This window comes from Larus michahellis, chromosome 2 (assembly GCF_964199755.1).
Source record: "Larus michahellis chromosome 2, bLarMic1.1, whole genome shotgun sequence".
NCBI lineage: Eukaryota > Metazoa > Chordata > Aves > Charadriiformes > Laridae > Larus > Larus michahellis.
In genome coordinates, this window is record NC_133897.1 from 69010207 (window position 1) to 69035119 (window position 24913).

Below are 24913 nucleotides of genomic sequence, written 5' to 3' on the forward strand. Positions count from 1 at the left end.
GTGTGCCAGCCCATGCCCACAGGCTGGGCAGCAGGCTGGCATGGTGGCCAGGCCAGGGTTGGATGGAGGATGGCTGGTAGCCGCAGCGTGCTTAGACTGAAGTTCATAGCAATATGTGTGGCAGGCGTACTCTCGTGATTTCCCCCTGTATATATCCATTGGGCTTTCAGTGTGGATCATAAGACCCAAATGTATGTGTGCAATGCCCTATCAGCTCACCAAAACTTAAGAATTTGTATTGCATGCAACTCAGGAGGTTGTGATTTTCTACTAAGGCTGCTTTGGCAACTGACTTTAATTTTTGTGAAATGTGACGTAGCTGTTGTAAGGCAACTGCATCATGAGCTGGACGAGCTGTGGGAGGATGCTCTTCTCTGCCCTGCTTTTCTGTGTTTACAGAAACTTCACTGCTGCTGTGCGGTGGTGGCAGTTACGCTGCCCAAACCCCAGAGATACTACAGAATTCAAGAGGGGAGAACACCTACAGGTTATTTCTTTTTTTTTTACGAAGTGAAGAAAATCATTGTTGTAAAATAGCCTTTCAAATACAGCACTCATTTACTTGCTGTGTCAGCAATATGTCTGAAAGAAGAGGCATGCTCCGTAACCTACATTTCAAAGGTCACAGTGCTACTGCTCCAGGCTTCTGAAAATCAGAGTTCCAGCAAGCATCATGGCTGGGTTGAAGATTTGGTCTGTTTTGCTGGTTATACTGTACCATTTCTGTCAAAGATGTATCCCATGTGGAATTTCAACGCATGTTGAAATAGGTAAGTCATGTTCAGAATGAATTTTCATGTCTTTTGAGTTGCTTGGCAAGAGAAGTAAGTTCAGATTCGGCTGGAAAGCAAAGGGAGGAAATAATGCTAAAGCAATTAGCATTCTATATAATTTAAAAAAATGTGAATAACACAGTGGATAGATGAGTAGTTTGGTTTTGGAGTTTGAAACTTTGCTGTTTTTATAAGCAAAATGCTTGAATCAACTTGGTTGCGTATTTTTCCGTCTTCTAAAACAGGCATTATGTAACTGGAATGTTTGTGTCTGAGTCTTAGGCAGACTGGGTTTGGTTTGGAGAAAGGAGAGGAATACTTTACGCAATTTGTAGGATTGTTATATTTAAACTAGAGAATAACATGGATCATTGGTGGTAGCTCTGTTTTCAAATCATTGTGTATTACTTTTGCCATACCTGTACAAGATAGAAAAAAAGCTAGAATGTGTTGGTTTCTATGACTGACATAATGAAAATTTTGTTCTGTGTCTCTTCCTGGTAGGTTGTTATCTGTAGCCTGAACAGCCTAGATTTGTAGAGAATGAAGGAGAGAACTGAGTGAACATCCAAGTGGGGAAATATTTCTGGTTTGAATTTCTTGTTTGCATGTGTTATTTTTAAAATCTAGTTTCTGCTGTAGTTCTTGCAAGAACACTCATGAGTAGCATGAGGTTATTCTGAAACGTTTACTCATAATAAATTGACAGTTTTAATTATTTGTTGTTCTGTTTCTGATTCTAAATCTGTTGCTCAGATAGTGAAACGTATGATGTTGTCTCTATTGAGGTAATCTTCTCAGACTTTAAGTACTGAATACATGCAACTCTGAACAAGTTAAAGGCTGGGATTATTCATGGCATTCATTTGAGACTGGGAGTACGGTCCCTTACCAAGTGTTGCACCCCTTGGTCAGCATCCTGGAACTGTTTGCTTTTCCTAATGATATGTCAAGAAAGCCGTAGTAATCGGTAGGAGAAGTCACTCTGCCTGAGGTTAGGCAAGTGCATACATCTTTGCAAGCTCAGGGCTCTAATTACTGAGTATGAGCTTCTGAAAACGTGAAATAACTGATTTGGCAGAACAGAGTGTATTTGCAAGAAATCTACAAAGAGAAATAAGAGCTTATGGATCAGTCCCAAAGCAGATTTTTTCCTTATCAAGGAATCATGTTGCAGAACACCTGCATTTATATAATTTAAAGATCTTGGTTGTCTGAGGACTAGTGTGTACGCTGAACTACTGCATCATAGTTTCCAACAAATTTTGTCCATTTGTCTGCAAATTAAATTGGGATCAGCTCTGATGCTGCTAAAATCAGTGCTTTTATTAATGTGCAAATAAAAGTCCATGATGATAAGATACTGAAAGTTATTGCCAAATCCCAACACTGAGTATTCCAGGAAAAAAAAAAAAAGCAAACTGTAGAAGGGAACTCCTCTGACTCAAAACCAGCACCAAAGTCTATCCTGGACAGACTTCTGAAAGTACTTTTAAAACGGTGAAAAGCTCTGCCTGTTCAAAATGTTGCTCATGTTCAGTGTGCTCGGCAGAGCTGTGCCGTGTTCTACTTGCCATGGCCTCAGTGCTGGACATGGGTCTGAGTAGGGAGGGTTTTTCCCTCCGGGGGCTCCTGTCAGACCCGTGGGGATCCATCACGAAATGCCTTGTAAAGGTGAACTTGTAGGACCTGGTCCCACATGAGTAATGAGAGAAGTCACGGGGAGGAGGAGGGCGGGGGGAGGGAGACAGAAAAAGCAAACTACCAAACTTAGACTCTCCCCCACAGCAAGGGGAGGTGTGTGTTGAAATGTCTGAGCCTCAAAATGGTAGACTTTTTTTAATTATTATTTTTAAGTTATTCCTGTTTTGGTGCAAGATTGATCCTTAAGGTATCTTAACATACTTGTATAGGATAGTTTAGAGCAGTGGGTAAAATTCAAAGTGAAAAATTGTTCAAACCCCACAAGTTTTGTCTAGATCTTACTCCGGAACGAGGAGGGAGTGTGTGATGGGATTTATTTGGTAAGGATAAAATTAAATTCAGCATATTCTGTGTTATCTTGATCAGTCTTAGTTTGTAAATAACTTCAAGCGAGGAGTAAAACTTTGTGTGGGAAGGCAAGACATTAACGCATGCATACAATTTCCACTGAATAATATTGGAGGCAATGTTGTGTATTTTTAGAATAGTGTTAATAGATTATTCCTGGCATCTAACATTAATTAGAAGGACACTTCATTGAAGAAAAGTGATGTCAGTCGGTTTCATTTTCTTGTTATGTTTGCTCAATAAATATTTTGGCAATAAGAACATCTGCCTATTCCATGAATAAATAGTATTATTTACCTTGCCGACTTTAGATTTCCGTTGGTTTTCATAAATGTTAAAAATTAATCAAACTGTTAAACATCCGCATTGATTCCTGAGATGCCTTTTTCAATGTTAAGGGCAACAGTGCAGTGAAACTTAAAATACAATTCAGGTGGGTCCCTTACAGCTAGAACTTTATGACCCGTACTCTGTACGTACTGGGTGTGATTGTATCAGTCCACTGCTGTAGCTCTGGACTCAGTTCTGGACTCAGAGCAATTTCAGCTTTGTTGGTCAAACTTGGGAGCTGGGGCTCAGAGAGAGACTGATGAGACCTCAGTGCCCAGATGTGCCACAGAAACAGCATTTCCTTATTAGCTGCCTAGGTGAGAAGAACACACCCTCTCACAGGTACAGAATTTTTTGAGAAATCATGTTTTGTGCACCTGTGCCACTTGGCTTAGATATGATAATGTGGTGTATGCTGGTTCTGATAATGCTTCTAATAAAACACGGGCCTGGCCACAGTACCTATAAATCAATACTTCAATATGTTGTTTTTCAGCACATAGAGCTCTGGAATTTTTCATTAAGCGTGAAGGGAATGTTAATTATAGACAGGTAGGAAGCATATTATCACTTAATTGTGTACACCTTTCTTCTCACTGTTTTTCTCTCTGTCTTCTTGCCTTTCTGTTCTTTAATATTTATTCTCAGTAATATGTGTGTAAATATTGTGCCTAGACTGTATTTTTACCTTTTTTCTTGAAAATCATTTGACTCCTTCTGAATACTATTACAAATATGTAGCAATTATAATATTGTATATAACAGTGTGTGTGGTTTCCTGCATGTTTTCCCATCTTCTTAAGCCATATGCTCTGTGAGTATTTTGTATTAGGAGAATCAGTAGAGGACTTTTGGAAAGGAGATTTAATAAACATAAAGACAGCAAAATGACAGCAAGGTTTTGAATTTAGTCCACCACATATATAATTTAACCAATTTCTGATTCGTGCGGATAGCTTTTTCTTTCATACAACAGAGAGCGCAGAGCACCAGAGCACTGCAGGCATGTGGACAGTTTTCATAAACACAGAAAGCAAACACATACGTGTTTTGTGCTTAAAACATTTTAATATCCTTTAGGGACAATGTAACGAAGACCATTTTATATAACTTGATCTGTTATCAAAGTAGGAGATCACTCAAGAGAAGTATTCACATTGTCTGCTGTAGACAGCTATGCTGTGATTCAGAGGATGGAATTTAGCAGCCCAGGTTTTGTGTTTAGTGCAAGAGGAGGAAGGCACCTTCAGAAGGTGACATCACCAGCACCTAAATTATATCATATGAATACGTTCCTAAATGGCCTTTCAAATTATGGTATATACTGAGTAGTTTAGTTTTGCTTACAAGGATTTGTGTGAGGTGGGCAGGGAGATGATGACAACACTAAAATAATGTATTTTACCAAGATAATATTTGTATCTTGCTGGATATTTAAGTTTTATCTTCGATATTGGCAGTAAACCATGTTTTTGTGTTGTGCAATAGCATTCTGATGCCTTTTTCCCCATTCTTTTCCAGTTATTACTAAACCACCAAGATGCATTTCAGGCTGGGAGTGTTTATCCTGATGCCTTTTATCCTTCAATCTGTAAAAGTGGTAAGAAAAGCTATATAAGTCTAATATGGTAACAACTTTTTTTTTTTTTAATGTGAAAATCCTATAAAATTTAGTAGGGTTGAAAATAGTTATGTTGTAAGAAAAGAGGTATGGCCAAAAATACCTTCCTGCAAAAACATCCACCATTTTTGTTAGTATTTTGAACCTTTTTGTGCAACTTTATAAGAAAATAATACAATTGCAAATGTTTTAGAAAGTAACTTTCCTTCACTGAAGTTGGGGTCCATCTTGCCTTGGTTTATACTTGGGCCACTTGTCAGCAGTCTCCTTTGTCAATGTGAGCAGATGTGAGCTGTTTTAATGGTGTATCTCTAGATCAAGAACAAAGCCATCCTTTCCAGGTGGGAGACAAACTTAGATGTAGAGGTCTGCTCTGTGAACATGTAATTTTGGTCCTTCTGTTATCTAGTTCATCTGCACTGTACAATGTCAAAAGGCCAAGAGGTGACTGAGTCACCCACAAGGTCTGCTCTTTTGGTTTCAGCATTTAATATACCTTCACCTTCTGCAGTTTCACGGTTCTGTGTGAATCATAGAATGGTTCAGGTTGGAAGGGACCTTAAAGATCATCTAGCTCCAACCCCCTGCCCTGGACAGAGACACCTCCCACTAGACCAGGCTGCTCAAAGCCCCATCCAGCCTGGCCTTGAACACTTCCAGGGATGGGGCATCCACAGCCTCCCTGGGCAACCTGTTCCAGTGTCTCACCACCCTCACAGTAAAGAACTTCTTCCTGATATCCAATCTAAATCTACCCTCTTTCAGTTTGAGGCCATTACCCCGTGTCCTGTCATTACACTCCCTGATCAAGAGTCCCTCCCCATCCTTCCTGTAGGCCCCCGTTAGGTACTGGAAGGCTGCTCTAAGGTCTCCCCGGAGCCTTCTCTTCTCCAGGCTGAACAGCCCCGACTCTCTCAGCCTGTCCTCATAGCAGAGGTGTTCCAGCCCTCAGACCATCTTTGTGGCCCTCCTCTGGACCCGCTCCAACAGGTCCGTGTCCTACTTGTGGTGGGGACTCCAGAGCTGGATGCAGTACTCCAGGTGGGGTCTCACGAGAGTGGAATAGAGGGGCAGAATCCCCTCCCTCGACCTGCTGGCCGTGCTTCTTCCTTCAAGTGCATTGATGGTCAGAACAATCTATCTTCTGCCTACTTTTTCCCCGTTAGAGGATTTAATATTGTGCTGCTTGGTCTTGTCACATCAGCATCACTTTGCCCTTGGCTTTATGTAGAAATTTTTAGGCAAGGTCACTGTTAGATCCTACATAATCTCTTCTGCAAAAATCCAAGTGAGAGTAATAATTGATGCATCAAAGGAAAACCTGATTTTTCCTGCTTTCCTCTGTCCTCCTCCTACACTGACTGTATCTTGGCAAGTTTGCCATCATTAATGATGATGATGACATAGCCCTCCTCTGCCCTGTGGAAACTGATACCTGTCCCAAAGCATGATATTTTGAGTTGGCTGACACACCCATCAGCTTTTCTGTTGTGCAATTTGATGCATCCATTTAGTCAACAGCTTCTCTGTCAGCTCTCTTTATCCTCTACACTTGGGAGACACTTGGGAGTCAGTTTTTTCATTGTACTGTACGTACTCACATGCACAGAGAAAGGGAGCAGGCACAAAATTTTCAGATGCTTCAAACCAAAATCATAAAAGGTAAATCTAGTATGTCTTCTGACAGTATAAATCATATAAAAATAAGTCTCATTTGGCTCCTCATACAAGTGGATTGCAAAATGTATCATCTGTATGATATGAAATTGAACAAAAGTCTATGGTTTTTTTCATGGAGGAAACCTTTTATTTTTCTTCTTTTCTTTTTTTTTTTTCTTTTCTTCCCCAAAGAATAAATCAAGTACTGATATGATTTTATTGCAATAGGAAAATTCCATGATGTGTCTGAGGACACTCACTGGTCACCGTTTCTCAGTGCGAGTATTCAGTACATCGCAAGGAATTATCCTCAGCCTTGGGAAGAGGTAAGAGAATTTCATTAACTTTTGACTTTGTGTTCTCCTGTTTTCTTCACCTTCATTTGTTGTTGCAATTTCATCCTTTGGGAAGAAAAAATAAACGTTTTTAAATTAAAGACTCTGCTGATACAGGAAAATTTGAAATCCTGTTTACATCTTTACCAAACAAAAAAGTTGTGGTTTCCACATAAAGTCTATCAGTTATCTTCAATGTGGTCTGGTGCTTATGATAAATTTCATAGGTCCAGACTTTCAAATGTGGTGGTCTTGCATTATTGCCAGATCTGATTGAGCGTTTGCCACTTGAAAACCAGGCATATTTTAGAATGCTCACTTGTGAAATCTTGGGCTTAGTCCTGATTTGCTCTTTTTTTATGGTATATGAGCTACATAAGAGGAGAGGAAAAACACATAGTCAAAAGTGAGAATGGTTTTAAGAGTAATATTTATTTCTTTTCCTTACTGGAGAATTTGCCGTTCTGTCCCTGCTCGGGAAAATCATACATGTGGAGCGGCATTTGGGAGCACGCACTATTTAAAACCTGAACAAGTCTGCCTGCCTTTTGACTGGCTGTGTGTAATACTGATCTTGTGCACTATTAGCCCTTGGGAAGTACAAATTAATCAAAAACTATGATTCAGTTACAGGTTTTTAAAAGACCTCTGAAACTACAATGATTCAGTGCAGAGAAGTGTTTTCTGGAGGAATGAAATTTCTGTTGCTGATAAATTTATTCCAAATAACTTTTCTGTTTGTCAGAATAAGATGAGTAATTTCATACCTGGGCTTTAATCAGGTACTTTTACAGTGAACAGCACTTGCACAGAAACGTCTTTCTCTCCTCTGTGTGCCTGCGCAACACCAATGGTGGCAGAGGAGGTTTCACTCGCTGGAAGTGGAAGTGTTTGTCCCCAGTCCAGAAAAAGACCTTAGTACATGTGTAACTTGGAAATACACAAGTTGTCCTGGTGTCAGCCACGTAATTCTTTGGCCTTGGGCTGTATGAAGTGCTTAAAGCTTCTCAAGTCACAAAAAGTAACTTCAGCGTCAAGGAATAAGTGGCCAATGCTTTGTCAGGCTAAGTTCTTGGATTGTAAGGGTTTCTAACCTATATCCTTGTATAATGCACTTACATAAAATGCTTATTTCTTCTTAAAGACTGGAGTAAAATTATGATGCTACTACAAGTGGATTGTTGTTGTGTAGGCTACAGAGAAGCTGGTGGCTTTCCTGTTTGGAATTGCTTCACATATGGTGGCAGATGTTAGCTGGCATAGCCTGGGCATCGACCAAGGATTTCTAAAGGCCATGGGAGAAGTAAGCCTGTATTATTTTATTTATTGATATAACTGTATTTGTTGGAACTGATAGCTTAGCTTTGGACTCTGATGGGGAGGGAAGAGAAAAGCCGGAGCCCTGTTTCTGGAAGATTTTCAGAGAGATGTAATGTCACAAACTCCATAAGAACGAAGCTGGTCAGGTTTGGCACCTGTAAACTTCAGTGCTGCTTGGACAATTTGTTTCTGCTCCTATGTTTGCATGGAAGGATGAGTAAAATAAATGGACAGTTCTCTTGTTTTTCTCTTTCTCCAGATTGATTTTCATGGTTCATACTCAGAAGCTCACAATGTTGGCGATTTTGGTAATGCTTCTGTTTGCTGATTGTAGATCCTTCTCTTGGAATAACTAGTCCCCTTCAAAACCACAGTAGGTGATTCTGGCTCTTACCCTGTGGAATGCAGGAGCCAAGAATGCGTCATATGGATGCTGTATTCACAGTCTCCCCTATAGCTTGCAAAGCCCTGCTATACCTGTCGTCATGCTCCGTGTTTCAGGAGATGTGACAGGGCATATGGATGCTTGCATTAAAACCGAAACACAGGCTGAGGGATGCTAAAGTTTAAATGGAGTCACTACTGTGTTTTTAAATTTTAAATTATTCTTTTTCTCTGGGAGTATAAAATATGCAGCATGCTTTCAGGTGAGCCATTTATGTATTCTAAATATATAGCTGGAGGATCTACCATGTAAACATAGATAATGTAGGCATACGTAGCTTCATCTGCCCTGTTATCCATGATAAATACTTAACGAGTTTGGTTTGTTGGGCTTTGTGGGTCTTTTTTCATTCTTCCATCTGCAGGAGGAGATGTACTGAGTCAGTTTGAGCTGGACTTCAGTTATCTGGCATCGAATTGGTAAGATAATGACGTTACCTTCTTTAATAATTATTTCTGCTTACTCTGCATACGCACTGTGTTTTAACAAAATGCTATCCTTTATCTTTCTTTCAAAAGAAACCCTTGTAGCTATTGGAATTTTTCTGAGTTTGGTATTCCTTATACGCATATTAACCGTTCCCTGACATGAAAAACTGGAAGGGCAGAAGAAAAAATAATTTTACGTATAGGAGCACAGCAAGAAAGATTAAATTATTTATATCTGAAGGGAATTATAAGTAATTATATATAAAATAACCAGTGAAAAAGATTTGCTGGAATGTCCTAGCAATTAGTTAACTAAATCTCACTTAGATTTCCATTTAAAGTTTTGGAAGTTGAGGATGTTTATGGTCATAGATGCGGTGGGATTCAGACAGGTTTTAAAAGCATAAAAAGGAGAAGCAGTTTTAGATTTACACAATTTTTTGTCACAGTTTTTGAGTGAAATAAAAAACTCGCTTTTTTTTCTGCTGATAAGGTAGGTCATTTGAGTTGTTTTGTTTAGGTAGAATGTAGTTCATCTAGGTGTAGAAGGCACAGTTCATTAATAAAACTTTGGCACAGCTGTGGGAAATGTCTGTTTGGCTTGGAGTAGATTTGGCACAGCAGAGAGTTGGAGGGCATCCTCGAGATTATGTGATCACCAAGCCAGGGAACCAGTGTGGGGAGTAAAGAAACTCCACCAGGAGTAGCCATAGGGGGATGGTTCTATGGGTTTCTGACTTTGAACCTAAACAAGAGAAGAGTGTTGTGCAGAAAGCAACTGCATCTGCAATCCTGGTCTTTCTGGCATTTGTAAATCTTCACGACCTCTGTGGTATTTTGACTTTTAGAGTATTTTAAAGCAGGCTGTTGTTATTACAGAAACTGTAATCTTTTATCAGGTGAAGTGCAAAATCACTTGTTATAATACCGTTGTCTTGTTCTTAGGTATGTGCCTGTCAAAGACCTAGCAGCTATCTATAAGGAATTTTATGGAAGAGAGATCATAACTGAAAGCACAATTACTGACTGTACTTACCTGCTGTTTCTTGAACTGTAAGCTGAGTAGCTTTGTCTGGGTTTTCATAAGTGAAACATATGTAGGAAAATTATGATAATCCTATTTGAAATGCCTTATGCATTGAGGCCAGCAAAATAGACTCCCTACTAGACCCCAAAATCATAAAACACCTGAATTTTTTTAATGGCTAGAATACAAATTTGGACTGCTTAGTGACTGTTAAATTCATTATTATGTCACAGATTCAGCATCTTAGCTATTTAACACATGTATACATTTAAGGTATTTATGCTTATTTATTTGAGAACAGCTGTGTCTTCAAGTACCGTTGTGTTGTGGCATGTTAACAATATAATTTTCGTGTACCAAAGGAGTAGTGTACATACCTAAATAGGTGGCCTGCCTACACTTCATGTAGATCCTTTCAAGTCCAAGAATAATTCAAGAGACTTTTGATATCTGGCAATGTCCGCTTTGAATATCTTAAACAGCCTAGAGGTATCCTTTATTTCGGTTAATTACCAGTATTTGCGCGGCATTTACAAACACTGTGAATCCCTGTAAGTAAGGGCATCAATAAAGTTAATATCATTACTTCTCACATTACAGTTTTAAAATGTAGTAACAACCAACAAGTAAATGTAATAACTTGCATAGTATTTACCATACGTAAACCTTGAAAAGAACTTCTTAAATAATTAAATATTATTTAATGAAGCAAATTTATTTCTGAAGATTATTTTTTTTTTTCAGGCATGGAGAAAGGCTTGCTGTTGCCAAGGTTGGTTTTCTGTTTTCTTTATGAAAATGAACATACAGCATGAAGACAATGTAGTCCATCTTACTAAGTATGTTGCTTGTCTCAGCTTTTTCCAGCATATGCTAGTAAATCTCCATTTCTGGTGGAGAAGTTCCATGAGTATTTCCTTGGAGGAGTGGATGACATGGCGTTCTGGACAAACAATATTTTTGAGCTGACGAGCCATATGCTAGAGAATGGAACCAGGTATAGCATGTTTCCTGCAATATGAAACACAGTAGTCAAGTTCTGACACCCATTTAATTGTTCTTCTTAGGCAGGTTCTTTCCTAGAAGAGGTGCTGAGCTTTGAATCCTCGCTTGGACAAGGGATTTCTGTGGCTGTCTTTTACCCGGGTGCACAGGATTACACAGGCCTTGAGTTTGCACTTGTTACATGTTCACGCTCCTTTCCCAAGGCAAGGCCCTGGCATGCCCAGCTGATACTTGACAGGGAAAATTTGGGGCATTCTTTAAGGCATACTTGAGGGCCTGCTTAAATGTTGTATAGCTGTGCCCTGAGGTTCTGCCTGGGCCTGGCAGTCTGAGCTGTGGCTGTGCCTGCACCTTCTGCCTGCTGTCATCAGCCAGCAAAGATGTCCCTTCCTAGGGGACGTCAGATACTGTCTTCAGACACTTAAGGCAAATAGGATTAGGAAGAGTAAGAGTATATAATCTAGTGTTGGAACCTTGGGCTGGTACTCAGAATATCGTAAGAATATCGTGAGTTCTAGCCTTGTACTGCTCTGTTACAAGTGTAACCTTACTGTAAATAACTTTATAAGACCAACATTGGCAATTATTCCATCCATTTATGTGGAAAATATCACTGCAGCCATTTTTGGAAATTATGTTTAAAATACAGTATCACATAATCCGTTGTGTTCTTTGTTCCAGAATGGCACTTTCATTAAAAGTGTTTTAGATTAACAGAATTAGCAGAACACATTACAGTAACTTTCCTTGAAGAGTTATATGAAGACATGAGAGATTCATATAGAACCTAATCAAGGTCATTAAAATAAATATCAAAAGGGTTTCTAAGGATTATAATGATGCTCTGATTTTGAATAAGCAGGGATTCTTGAGAAAACTCCTGACTTCTAACAGGATATCACTAAGGATAAAAGTTGTATTTTTAGTTTTGCCTCCGTTGCTTTAAAATGCATTCTGCGTATTTCTTTAGTGGCTGCTTCCTGCCTGAGAACCCTCTGTTTATAAATTGCACAAGGGAGCACAAGGACAACTATGTGTAAGTATGGCTCTGAAGGTTCAAAGATTTACTGATGAAAGGAGAGCCTTCCTGTGGACAGTGAGCTATTGAAACTTTGAGATCTTTTCGTTTATCTTTTTGTGTGTGAATTTGATATTCTCTTAACATGAATAAGTAGACTTCATATCCAGCCTAAGGACAAGAATACTTACCTAGCATGTGAAGTGCTAAATTTTCACACTTTATTTGGTTGTCACTCTCTGTCCCACTAATCATGAAACTACTGATTCATGTTTACCCGTACCATAGGTAAATTGTCTCCTGATTTATGTACAGAAATATGGAACTCAGCTGTTCGGAGCGCAAGTGTATGTATTCCTCTAGCAGACACCTCAGGAGAAACCAGCTTAACTGTATCTCTTGAGAACTCCATTTACACATGGGAGAAATGTCCACCTGATTGCATGCAGTATGTTTGCTTCTCTGAGCTTTGTCATAAGAATACTCAAGTTATTAATTCGGTTATATTAATTGTTATTGCTGTCTTCTTTATTTTAGCAGAAACAAACAATCGAAACATGAACGTCACAAGAATACAACTTCTTTGCTTACAAAAACGCTTGAAAAGAATATAAATTATACAGAGAGAGGAGTTAACTTCAACATAGAATCTTGGGCAACAGTAAGTGAGAAGTGACAGATGTGTCGGGTAAAATTCAGGTCTGCATAAAATTGTTTTAATTTCTGTCTGAAATGCTGCATGATGGATCAGGGTCTCTGGATGTTAACAGTAGCCTCTGACTTCACTTCATGGAGATTCCAGCGCCGTTGTTAATCTATATATTTATATGTTCATCGTAAATATTAAATTTTTACACTTTGCTCATTGTATAGTGAAGTTAGAACACATCTTGCAGTGCCAAAAATGACAAAATATATTTTTAGTATTTACGCTTTAGTATTTATGTTTTTCAAAATTATATGATTACTTTTGGGGGTTAAGAAGTCCCAACAAAGCACAGCAGTGAACAATTAGCAATGCTCCATTTAGAGCATACAGATTTTTGTCTCTTTCTAAAATGGTGCTTATGACCTGAGTCAAAGTCCACTTAGATCAATGTGGTGATTTCTACAGTTGGTGACTTGGTTTTTCAGGTGCTCCATAATGTTCTAGAGTTTCAGCATGTGTTTTAACCATTCTTGTGTCTCTGTTATTTTTATTTCAGAATTCCCTCCGCTTAATAAACCGTGCTTTTGCAACCAAAGTCTGGAGAGTGTTAGCAGCTGCAGATCAGAGGTCTTCTAAGTACATCTCTAAGCCAGCAGCTTCGTATTTTCTGACTTCACCCTATGCTAGACTTGGATGGTTGGTAATTTTTTCCCTCCCACCTCCCTTTTAGTATTTGTAAATTTTGAGTACCCACCAAAATTTTAATGTTTATTCTTTGGAAACTCTTTAAAAGTGACAGTCCAAGTCACTTACTGGTACCAATCTGACTGAATGGCTTATATTGTCTGGCCAGAACAATAATTTAACCCATAAGACCTTTCTCTCAGATGTTAGCGTAAGCCTCTCTATGTTGGTACTGAATAGAACTGTATCAAGAGCAAAATTTCCATTCAGATGTGAATTCTAGTCAGATAACCTCTTTCTTTGAAAGGGTTGTCTTGTAATTTTTTTTACATTCTCTCCTTAGTGGAGGACCTCAGTGCTCTGTGTGTGATCAAGCTCAGAATGGAAGGAACTAAAATTAGAACCAACTCAGGCTCTAGATCTGAACAGTAGAGGAATGCTATTACCCTTTTTTGGTTATTGGTTGATGTTGGCGCAGAATTAATTCTCTGTCCCGAATTGATCACTGGTGGTGCCTAGTGAGTGTTCTTGGAAACACTACAAGACTAGTAGGGAGTTCAAAGACAGATTCAGGACACAGAAAAAGGCATATTCTCTCTCCGTGTCAGAGAGATTCTAGCTTGACCTGCAACAGAGAAGAGTAATAAAATAAATTTAATTGCTGCTCATCTTGCTTTATTTCTTCTGACTCAAAAATTGAAGATTTAATTCTTGAGTTTACTTCACATCAGCCAAGTTAACAGCAGTTAGTTCTTTTCTCTGCACGTTCCTCTCTAAGTGCCAACGTGTTACTGACACATGTGATCCCTTTGCTTATCTACTGTTAAGTTCATCAATTAAATCAGAGGTTCAGTTAAAAGGATAGTGAATTTCATCTTTTGTATTCTGTGTCATATGCAAGCATGAAAAATGCTGTGTAGATTTTTACAAAAAATAGATGGGGCAAGACTGGTCTTGGTTTACCTGAAAGAAGTAAAAGTATTTTCTGCTAATGTTGTGGTAGTCTGGAAGCTAATGCTACGATTTTGTTGACTCCCTTGCTGTACAGGGCGATGATTCCAGCTGACTTAAACCAGGATGGATATGAAGATCTGGTGGTTGGAGCACCAGGGTACAGCACACTGGGCCGTGTTCAGATAGGACGGGTCTATGTGATCTATGGCAACCAGTCAGGTTTGCCACCAGAGGACATGGATCTGGATGGGAAAGCTGACCAAGTACTGCAGGGTCATCAGGTGAGGGGTCAAGTCAGATGTTTGTCACTTAATTTTTTTGGCTTGAAAATGTGGTAAATTTTGACTGAGCAACAGTATCATTAATATGTATGAGGAGTATTCCTGAAATAGCCCTCCTGGTAAAAGGATGTTGTATGCTTTTCAAGAAAAATAGCAGTTATTTAAGTCACAGGAACAATTAAAGCAATGGTGATCTGTAGGTTCACGTTTATTGCTGTGACAGATAAGTGTGTATTAGAACATAATTTGCCCTTGAATAAAACTGAGGTAGTGTCTCTGTAAGTCACAGTGTAGCTCATTCAAGTCTCTGCATTTAAGAAAATATTGTGATTTCCCCCTTCCTTTTTCATCTAAAATTATTAATTTGATATAAGTTCCAATTCCTTTGAAGCTACATTTTTTCATGAATTGATAACTTCTCATAAAACCACTGTTTGTCTTTACTAAGAGTACACGTTATTTTAAAAATAGAGAGGACTATGATTTGATATGATGGGGACTGGCTTGTAACTGAGAAGCAGGATCAAATAAGTATAAATAATAAGGATGATCCTCTGTAGAAAATAACTTTTTTCACAAAGAAGAGAATAGAGAGAGATGAGATACATTTCCTTTTAATCTCTTTGTGTGGTTATAAACTGGGGAGTAACAGCTGCTGTCTTCTTACAGTGTTTCAGTGGTTCACGCCTGTAATGATGTTAACAGGAAAGATGATAAGCTTAACATCAATGGAGCACTAGGCTCAGAAGAAGAAATAGCAAAGCAGCGCAATGTTGTGTTCAGTTATCTTATATTTTAACACTTCCACTTCCTCAAACAGAACAGTTGACTCCCAGTTAGTGTATTAGTGTGACAGTTCCTACTTGGGAGAAAAGTGACACTAAGAAAAATCTTAAAAATTGTTGGGATAGGTTTTTGTCATCTCCGTTTCCGATTCTTCCCTGTGCTGTGATTGCAAATGTGTGTGAGGTTTTGATGGTTTTGTCTCGAAAACATCTGTTACTTTCATGAGAGCAATCCCTCTTCTTTTAGCCTTCAGGAAGATTTGGTTCTGCCTTGGCAGTCCTGGACTTCAATGAGGATGGAGTGCCAGATCTGGCAATTGGAGCGCCTTCTGTGGGATCTCAGTTTCTTACTTACAAAGTAAGCCACACACGTGGGTTTGTTGTGTTTTTTCCCTCCAAACAGAACATTTTTATTGATACGTATATTCTTGAACAATGAAATAAGAGAGAGAATTTCTGTTGTTGCCCAAAGTGACATTGTAATTTAAACATGAATGTTTATAACCTTTGTGAGTACTTTGAGTAGAGCAGTGACAGCTATCTGCATTTCTCTTTCAGCGGTCTTTTTGCACATTAGAAGTCCAAATTAGTTTGCAACTTTGCAGGACTGATGTGCTGGCAATGTAAGGGGGCATTCATGAAATACAAGTGTACCCTTTTTATTTAGGAACAGAGAGTCTGAAATGGACCTCATAGGTCTGTGAGCCTTGTCACCTGCTGTCACAGGCCAACAGACGATATCTAAAATATGATATGAACACAGACACGCTTGCTAAAATAATCAAGTTACAGAGGCTAATGACTTGCAGCTTACCAGATAAGCCCATGTAATGGTTCGTGATTATTTTTACCCCACACAAACTGAGAGGCAAAATGTTTTGGTTTAAACCACATCCATTAAGCTTACAACTCTTCAGAATTTCAGATAGTAACTCAGCTGCCTAAATAGGAATTTAAGTGCTTTTATGTAGACCTACTAACTTGGAAAATTGCATGCATCTGTTGTGCCTGGCACTGTGTGCCATTGCATTAAATAATAATGAACAAAATTTGAGCCATCTGAATGTGTGCATAAGAAATGTAAATATACAGTGTACTGTCCTTGCTCCTTACCCACAGTATGATGAAAACGTACTTCTCTGTACTTCTCCGTTTTGTTGCCTGGTTATAACAGTACCCATTACAGCATGGGTATTCTTAGGTTTGGCGTGGAAAAGACAGTATTATGAGAAGGCTCTGGTAGGAAAAATGCAGTTGTATTAATTGCTCTTGCAGACCTGTCTCACTCCTTGTGCTGCCTTGGATTTCATAATTGGTGCTGACATGCAGGTGCTTTCATGCTGTATTTGCTTTTTCTGCTGTTTAGGGTGCCGTGTACGTCTATTTTGGCACTGAGGGAAGAGGCTTGGCATCTCAACCAAACGTTACCATAACTTGTCAGGTATATTGATTAGGCTCACACGGGGGTACACAACACAGAGGTGGGATAAAGGGGAAAGGGGCTGATGGGCTTAAAAAAAAAGAAGGTTTAAATCAAACTTCTAATTGCAAAGGGAATTAGACTGATGGGGATGGTGCAAGCAGGTGCTTGCCTAGGTTGGTTGTATGTGGGAAAGACATTTGTACTGCAGTTCAGAGGAGGCAGCAGGGTGAACAGAAAAGTGCATAGCCCTCAAAAAAAACCCCAAAGAGAACAAAATTGAAGTCAGGGAGCGGGAGGGTAATTTGATCAGAAAGAGACAAAATTAGCTCTTTGGAAGTAAATTGCTCTATTTTGTTATATAATTGGTGGTTTCAGTTCTATTTCAGGCTTAAACTAACTCTTTATTGCAGTATTCCTACTGTAATCTTGGTTGGTCCCTCCTGGCAGCTGATGTTGACGGGGATGGAAATGCTGATCTGGTTGTGGGGTCTCCGTATGCACCTGGTGGTGGGCAGCAGCGAGGATTTGTGGTTGCATTTTACTCTTATTTCAACAGGAGTGACCAAGGTAATATTTGTTGAGTAAATTAGCCATCCCATATTTTATGTGACTGTTCATTTCTTACTAATTAATCATAGGATAATTCCAGTTTGAAGGGATCTCAGGAGGTGTCTAGTCCAGTATCCTACTCAATAAGTGAACAACTATGAAGTCAGACCAGATTGCTTAGGACTTTATCCAGTCAGGTCTTAAAATCCTCCAGTGATAGCAATTGCACGGCCACCCTGGGCAGCTGTTCCACTTCTTTGTTGTCCTTGTAGGGGAAAAAAATGTCTTGTTACAGCCAGTGTGAACCTCTCTTGTTTCAGCTTATGCTCACTGTCTGTTGTCTTCCCACCACACATAATGAAGTCAGAGACACAGAAGGCATTGAGTACCCCACTACACTGAGAAAAGCCTGGCTCTATCTGCTTGTTAACCTCCTTATAGGTACTGGCAGGCTGCTGTTATGTCCTTTCAAAACCTTCTCTTCTCCAGGCTGAAAAAGTCCTGGTCCCTCAGACTCTGCTCATAGTGCAAGTGCTCCAGCCCCTGCCCATCTTGTGGGCCCTCTACTAAATTTGCTCCGCTTCATCAGCATCTTTCCTGGAGTCCACATCTTTTGTGGGGTCCAAAACTAAACAATGTATTATAGGCATGGTCTAGGGAGGAGTAAAGGGGGAACAACCACTTCTCTCAGTCTCTTTGCCATGCTTCTGCTTATATAGCTGAGGGTGCTGCTGGCCGCTTCTGCTGTCAGAGCCTCATGCTCAGCACTCTGCCCACCAGGATCTCCAAGGCCTTTTCCACACGGCTGCTCCCCAGCCTGTATCTCTGCAAGTGCATCTCCTCTTCCAGGGGCACAGCTTTGCATTTGTCTTCGCTGGATGTTGTGAGGTTCCTGTCAGCCTTGTTCCTCCAGCCCGTCTGGGTCCCTCTGAATGGTAGCACTGCCCTCAAGATAGCCCCCCAGTCTCTTGTCATCCTCCAGCTTCGTCAAAGGGCGTGTTATTGCCTTCTCCAAATCATTTCTAAAAGTCTTTTAACAGGACGAATCTAAAGATAGATCCCTGAAGGCACTTCACTTGTCACAGGCATTCACAGTATAACCCGCTAACTGCTGCCCTGTGGAGGGGGATCATCTCAACCAGGATTTTGCCATCTAGTTGTCCACCCATCCAGACTGCAATGTCCCAGCTTGGGTACAAGAGCATTGTGGGAGACAGCATTGAAAGCCTTGGTAAAGCAATGGATGCAAGTGTGTATTGGTGTTACCAAGGCGGACTCACTAATTTTCCCTGGAAATTTGCAAATGTACATCAAAAGGTGAATTTTTATCATTCTGTGTGCTCCTCCAAGTGGCTAAAGAGGAATGCTACAAGTGAGTACCGGCAATGAGTACAGGTGATGAGGATTGTTGTGAATGAGGGAGGAAGGGCCACGTATGGAGCTAAATAAAGTTAATAGGGGTTGGACAGGATACACAGGTATTCACAGCTTTGTCAGAATCACGTAATTGAGATTTCCAATAAGGTTTTATTTTTGTTTATTCTACTTCATGTAAAATTAGAAACCACAAGGAAAATAGGTTTCAAAACACTGCTGACTGACATTTTTGCAAAACCAAAACACAGAATGAACTATTTTAATTAAAGCCAGAATTTTTTTGAATTATTTGAAGCTCCCCCACCCCCTGCCCTTGAAGAATTGCAAGTTCTGATAAACAGTTTCAGTGTTGCCCTGTCCCTACGAAGGAGTCACTAGCTTAGGGCAGGCTTGGCCGATGACTTTCATGTACTTTGTGTAAGCTATTGCAACGATTTAGAAGCAGGCGATCTTGAATAAAGGCTTTTACCAGTCAGTACAGTTGCAGACTGAGCAAGCGACGTTAGCAATAACTGGTGCCATATCGCGGACGGTGTAACTTTGCTTGTAGAAACTCGTTGTCGTAGGGTGATAACGGATTTTTCTATGCCAGGGTACGCCAAAATTTAATTAATATTTTTCTGGTCTGTCAGGACTTCTGTCAGTACAGGATGCCAACTGGATGGTGAAGGGGGAAGAAGACTACGCTTGGTTTGGATTTTCACTTGACAGCTGCCAGCTGGAGAACATAACATTACTGCTGATTGGCAGCCCGACGTGGAAGAGTTGTGCTGGGTGTGTTGTATACGAGCTTGCTCTCTCCTCCGTTCTGCCCTACTTCTACAATGTTTAAGATTTGTAATAGCTTAGACTTCCGGCTTTTCAGGAAGTTTCCTCTTTGCCCTGCTTAGAATATTTTTATTAAATTCGTATTTTTATCCCTTCACCCTCCCTCACAAAGAGAGAGGAGGGGTCTTTAGACCTTGTGTAGAGAGGGTCTGTTATTTAGAGACACTTAAGAATTTCTTGGGTTTTCTTGGGGAGGGGGAGAGGCAGCACAAAAATGCTGACAGCTAAGCACGCCTAAAATAACCTAGATAGCACTTACTTCAAAATAACATTTTTAAAAGCAAACCAAAACCAAAAATGTATTGGGGGATAAAGAAGTGGATAGACAGGCCAAGTCTGTGCTCCAAATGTTGTGTAACTAGTTAAAACAAGCATGGAAATTACTAAAATAGATTTCTAGAATTTTGCAGCCACTATTATTCCAAACTAAAAGGGGAAAAAATTTTAAGAGGAGCAATCCTAGCTGAATGTACGAAAATATGTTATTGCATACAAATATATTCTGCACTGTAATTCAAGCTGCGATCCCTTCTCATCGGATGTCAGACAGAGCGTTGGGAAGGTGTATGGGTATAATCCACCAAGCACAAAGCACTGGTTTGCAGTAACTGGAGACAAGGTAGGGCTCCTTCTGTACTATGGGACTTTATGAATAATTTGAAGTGACATTCTGTAGAAATGACATTAGGTGTTTTAAAAATCTAACAGGCGATGGGCAGAATGGGTTTGTCTCTGGCCAGTGGTGTGATGTCTGTGGCTGGGATCACAAGGACAGTTCTGGTGGTGGGCGTGCCTACTACAGGTATGTCCTGAAAATGGAAAACTGCTTCTCCTTTGGGACATGTGTTTCTGTGTGACCAGAGGACAGATACAAAGTTAAAAGTTATAAAAGGGACTTTTGCACTGCCACTTAATTTAAAGAAAAAATTAGAAACAATCACTAATCACCTATAAGCACCTTACATGTAGAGTCCTCTCTACTATGCCTCAACTTCAATTGGTTTTTTTCTTTCCTTAAAATTAGCTTAGCAGCATTACTACTTTGCATTATTTATGTAGCAGTGATTGGCTAGTAGGCTGCATGTTACTTGGAATTAAAACAACACAGTATTTTGTCCTTACTCTGGCAGTAGGTAGTAAGGAATTAGGAAAGTCAAAATGTAGAACTCTGTCTTTAACTTGAATTCATTTTTCCCCTGGTACTATTGCTAAGAGATTGTTTCAATGTTAATTAGTGTTAATGCCATATAACATTTGATCTTGTTTCATAAATTATATTAATTTTGTCCATGTTATGTAATGCCAGTATTTCCTGCTGCCAGTGTATTGCAAGAATTACACCTGAGTTCCTGTGTCTGATGCTCAACTTCTATTACTTCTTTTTTTTTTTTTTTTTTTCTTTTTCCCCCAGATAGCCTGTCTAGGATTTCATTTATATCCTCAGTGCTGCACCAGGCAGGACAGGCTCTGCTATATGATCTGACAGACAGCACCAGGCCCTCTTTGCTCAGCACATTCAGCGGGGACAGGAGGTTTTCTCGCTTTGGAGGAGATATATACTTAAGTGACCTGGATAATGATGGACTAGGTAAAGCTTGAGCAATCTAGGTCAGAGGTAAAATATTTTACTTTTGGCAACAGGGAGACTGGTCCCATGCCTATTCATACGAAGTGCTAAACACAGTCTGCTTCCCTCAGTTACCTTGTTCCAGCGTTCCATCATGCCTTGTGGGGAGGCATCTCTAAAATCCCAGGCAACTCAGCCAGAAATTGAAACATTTTAACTGTCATCATTAATAGGAATTGGGGCACCTAGAGGTGTGTAAATGCCAACTCTCTCATGTTTTGTTTTAGCATTATTTCCTTTCTGATGTGTAATGTCATCCTTGTAACATTTGCAGATGAAATGATTGTGACATCCCCACTGCGAACTAATGATATGACCACAATACTGTTTGGGGGGGCAGCTGGCCGCGTTTACATTTACAACGGAAAGCAGGCATCCTCAGGGAATGTGACAGGCCACTGCAAATCATGGATATCTCCCTGTCCCGAGGACTGGGTAAGAAAACATAAAATTGAAATCAGGACATGACATCATAATGACAGCTAATTAATTACATCCAATACAAATATCTAGTGCATTCTGACTTGGTTTCAGACAACAGAACGCTTACTTCTGTTTCTGAATCTGTGTGACTTGGCTCCTCCTGTTCGTTCTTGATTTACTTTGCTGTTTAGGAGCCAGGGTTATTGCTGGTGAGGGACTTTTTAGGATGTCGGGTAACGGTAGGACTAGGGGGAATGTATTAAAACTAGAGATGGGTCGATTCAGACTCGACATTAGGAAGAAGTTCTTCACCATGAGGGTGCTGAAGCACTGGAACAGGTTGCCCAGAGAGGTGGTGCAAGCCCCATCCCTGGAAGTTTTTAAGGCCAGGCCGGATGGGGCTCTGAGCAACCTCATCTAGTGGGAGGTGTCCCTGGCCATGGCAGGGGGGTTGGAACTAGATGATCTTTAAGGTCCCTTCCAACCCGAACAATTCTATGATTCTGCTCTCCTAGTGTGGTTCTTGCCACTGACTTTTTCTTTTCTCTTTTTGTTTCTTCTTCAGGCACAGTATGTACTGATTTCTCCTGAGGTAAGTGACCAGAAAACAAACTACTGAGAGAAATAAAAAAGTCTCACTTTAAAAAAACCTAGCAGCATTATGCCAAGCAATGTTATTTTACAGGAACTATCAAGATTTGGGAGTTCTGTAATCACTGTGAAATCTGAAAGAAAGGTGAGAAAAATTAGTTGTTTGTTGCTTTGTAACATCTTTCTACCTCACTTGGCTATACTAGACAAGAGCTCACATATGTATCTTACTCATTTGCAGAAGTCTGAAGTGCTTTACGTAGCTAATCAAGTTTTAATTTAAGTCACTCTCTGAACTGGTAATTACAACCTTTTTATAGGTGGATGAACTATGACCTTGCCAAAATTTTGGCACCTGACACCTGAATTGAAAGAGATCACTTTAAAATGGCCTGAAAGCTAAACTACGTAGGAATCTGCTGAAAGGTTGCATGGTAAATCAAGCGTGGGTGCCAGCTGGCTTTACTGTTCATGCCAACCTGTATGCAAAGTGGATGCTCAGCTATGGAGTAAACCAGGCACCGAACCAACCCTCTCATGTAATGGTTACGGGCTTGCTGTCCTAGCTGTCGCTTGCAGTTCGTATCAAGAATTCCCAACCATAGAGAGGCCCAGTTCTTACCTGGATGATTTTGGATGCGTTTGTGTACTTGTTTTTCTTTGTTTCCCTCAGATGCCTATTATTTTTACCAGAAGTCAATCCCTATGTTTGTATCATGTGCTGAGGAACCCTTTTTTTGGCTTGAAGGTTCCTTAGTGCTTTTTCAGCTGAGGGGAGTCCAGTGTTCTGCTTGCTCAGATATAACCTGTGTGAGAGCTGAGGTTCTCTTGTGTGAGTACAGAGAACGCCTCAGTACTAGGCTGAGGAGGTGTGCGACTGGTCTTCAACAAATGGTGTTTGACTTCTTACTGCTAAAACATGCAATGGAGAAACACCTGGAAACGTAAATGCTTATGAAGTAATCCAGCACTTGAAACATGGGCATCACTGATGGTTTCTGCATGAGGGCAAGTGAGGCCATTCTCCAAGCTGTTGTGTTCCTGTGCTATGGCACCAATCCAGCCCACGCTCCAGCTTCAGCCGTATTGATCTTACAGTTTATATTGGAAAGAGATTCATTTGACTGGTTCCAGCTTCTTCCAGTTCTCCAAATAAAATAAAAGTCTGTTTGCCAAATCATTTTGTTAACCGCTATTCTGATGAGGAGAAATGAGAGCAACCCACCTCATCATATTTCTTTATCACACTAACGATATGGACAAAATCTGGTTTCCCTTAGGGAAACTTAAGGCAACAATGCACCTGCAGTTGCAGTTTTCTAACCCTCGTTCTGTATCTCTGCAGAAAGAAGTTGTAGTGGCAGCAGAGAGAAGTTCGTCGAAAGCTCGACTTGGTGGAAGGCTTTTTGTCTACTCGCTCTAGAAGTTCATGGTAGCCTTTAAGACCAGGGCACAGCTGATCTTTTAGTGAGAATCGCTGCAGTATCTGTGATACTTTACTTAACCCATACAAACCAACAGACCACACGACAGCAAACTTTTGACAGACAGATGTCCCCGAGAGCTAGATAGGGTCCTAGATAGTGTTAAAGGAGGAAGGGATAGTCACTGGTTTTAAGTGAAGGGAAATACGTGCATTCACGGTGGTTTGGCTTACAAACCAACCAAAGATACATCAGTCATGTAAAAGCACAAATTAATTCCGTTGTGAACAGTAGCATCCCTTAACCTAGAAGCGAGCTGGTCTGAAAACCTTTTAGAGGCCGAAATGAGCAGAAGGCTGAATTTTGGTACTAATATTTGGCTGTGTAAGGATGTTCAGTGATCGCTGTCTTTACTGGTCAGATTTGAGTATTTTCTTGACAAAACCAGGAAAGAATAGCACATAATTTACAATTCCCCATATACTGTGATACAGACAGGGACTCCAAGATATCAAAAGTAGCTGTCAAAATAAGCATGGCGGAGGGGCAGCTCTAAGCCAGACAGAAAGGTGGGTGCCAATCAAAAGGGCTTTTGCTTTTACACTCGTGACTGGAACTACTCTGACACTCTTTGTGTTTTCATGTAAAATTCCATGACCGTGGTAACTTAGAATTAACAGCTTTTATTGTTAACAGAATTGTCTTCAACTAATTAACACTAATTTTGTATGATGCAGGTTTAACAGAGTATGCATCAATTATCTATTAAACAGCTTGAGCAGCAAGATGTGATGCCATTATTACCAACACTAGTTTGTAGACTCATATGTGTATGTTTTCTCTCTCTTGCCTCCTTCACAAATATAAAGTGTTATTTTTATTTTAATAAGCATTAGTCACTGGAATAGCTCAGAATTCTAAAGGTCAGACTCCAAGATGACACACCTCAGCTTACCGTCTTTGGAATTGTCTCTCAGAGAGGCTGCTTCAAAAAAAAAAAAAAAAATGGCAAGGTGAACATTAGCTTGATGTATGAAGTATTCTGACGTCTATTTGGGTGACTTCACTTGCCCAAAGAGCAGAACACTTAAAAAAAAATAAATACTTCTTTCATAAAGTTCAGATTTATATAGCTATAGAACTGGGAGCCCAGTATTTACTTACCTTACAAATCTGAACTGTAGTACGAGGCAAAACGAGCAGCATATTTAGAAGGGCAGACTATAAAGAGTTTTCCTTTTTAAATGAAAACTGATGAAACCAGTATGTTCTGTAGCAATTCCATTCTGAACATACAGCCTCCAC

The 24913-nt window shown here is 39.9% G+C and overlaps 1 protein-coding gene across 3 annotated transcripts; it reads left to right on the plus strand.

Annotated features, from left to right (window-relative positions):
* The first annotated feature begins 541 nt into the window (after window positions 1-541).
* On the plus strand, window positions 542-24393 carry GPLD1 (glycosylphosphatidylinositol specific phospholipase D1). Of its 3 annotated transcripts, none has more exons than XM_074575791.1 (25): window positions 542-770; window positions 3652-3707; window positions 4677-4755; window positions 6664-6761; window positions 7963-8073; window positions 8350-8398; window positions 8900-8954; window positions 9909-10016; window positions 10735-10762; window positions 10848-10987; window positions 11966-12031; window positions 12551-12674; window positions 13219-13358; window positions 14395-14581; window positions 15614-15724; window positions 16733-16807; window positions 17200-17356; window positions 19348-19489; window positions 20090-20162; window positions 20252-20345; window positions 20955-21131; window positions 21445-21605; window positions 22159-22185; window positions 22279-22329; window positions 23530-24393. In XM_074575791.1, exons 1-25 carry the CDS (start codon window positions 674-676, stop codon window positions 23605-23607), a joined length of 2484 nt encoding a protein of 827 aa, XP_074431892.1. In that variant the 5' UTR covers window positions 542-673; the 3' UTR covers window positions 23608-24393. The 3 variants fall into 3 exon arrangements, with proteins under 3 accessions (XP_074431892.1, XP_074431891.1, XP_074431893.1); XM_074575790.1 differs by having other exon boundaries at window positions 544-770; window positions 20063-20162; XM_074575792.1 differs by lacking the exon at window positions 23530-24393 and adding an exon at window positions 22505-23361 and having other exon boundaries at window positions 545-770; window positions 20063-20162.
* Window positions 24394-24913: the final 520 nt, after the last annotated feature.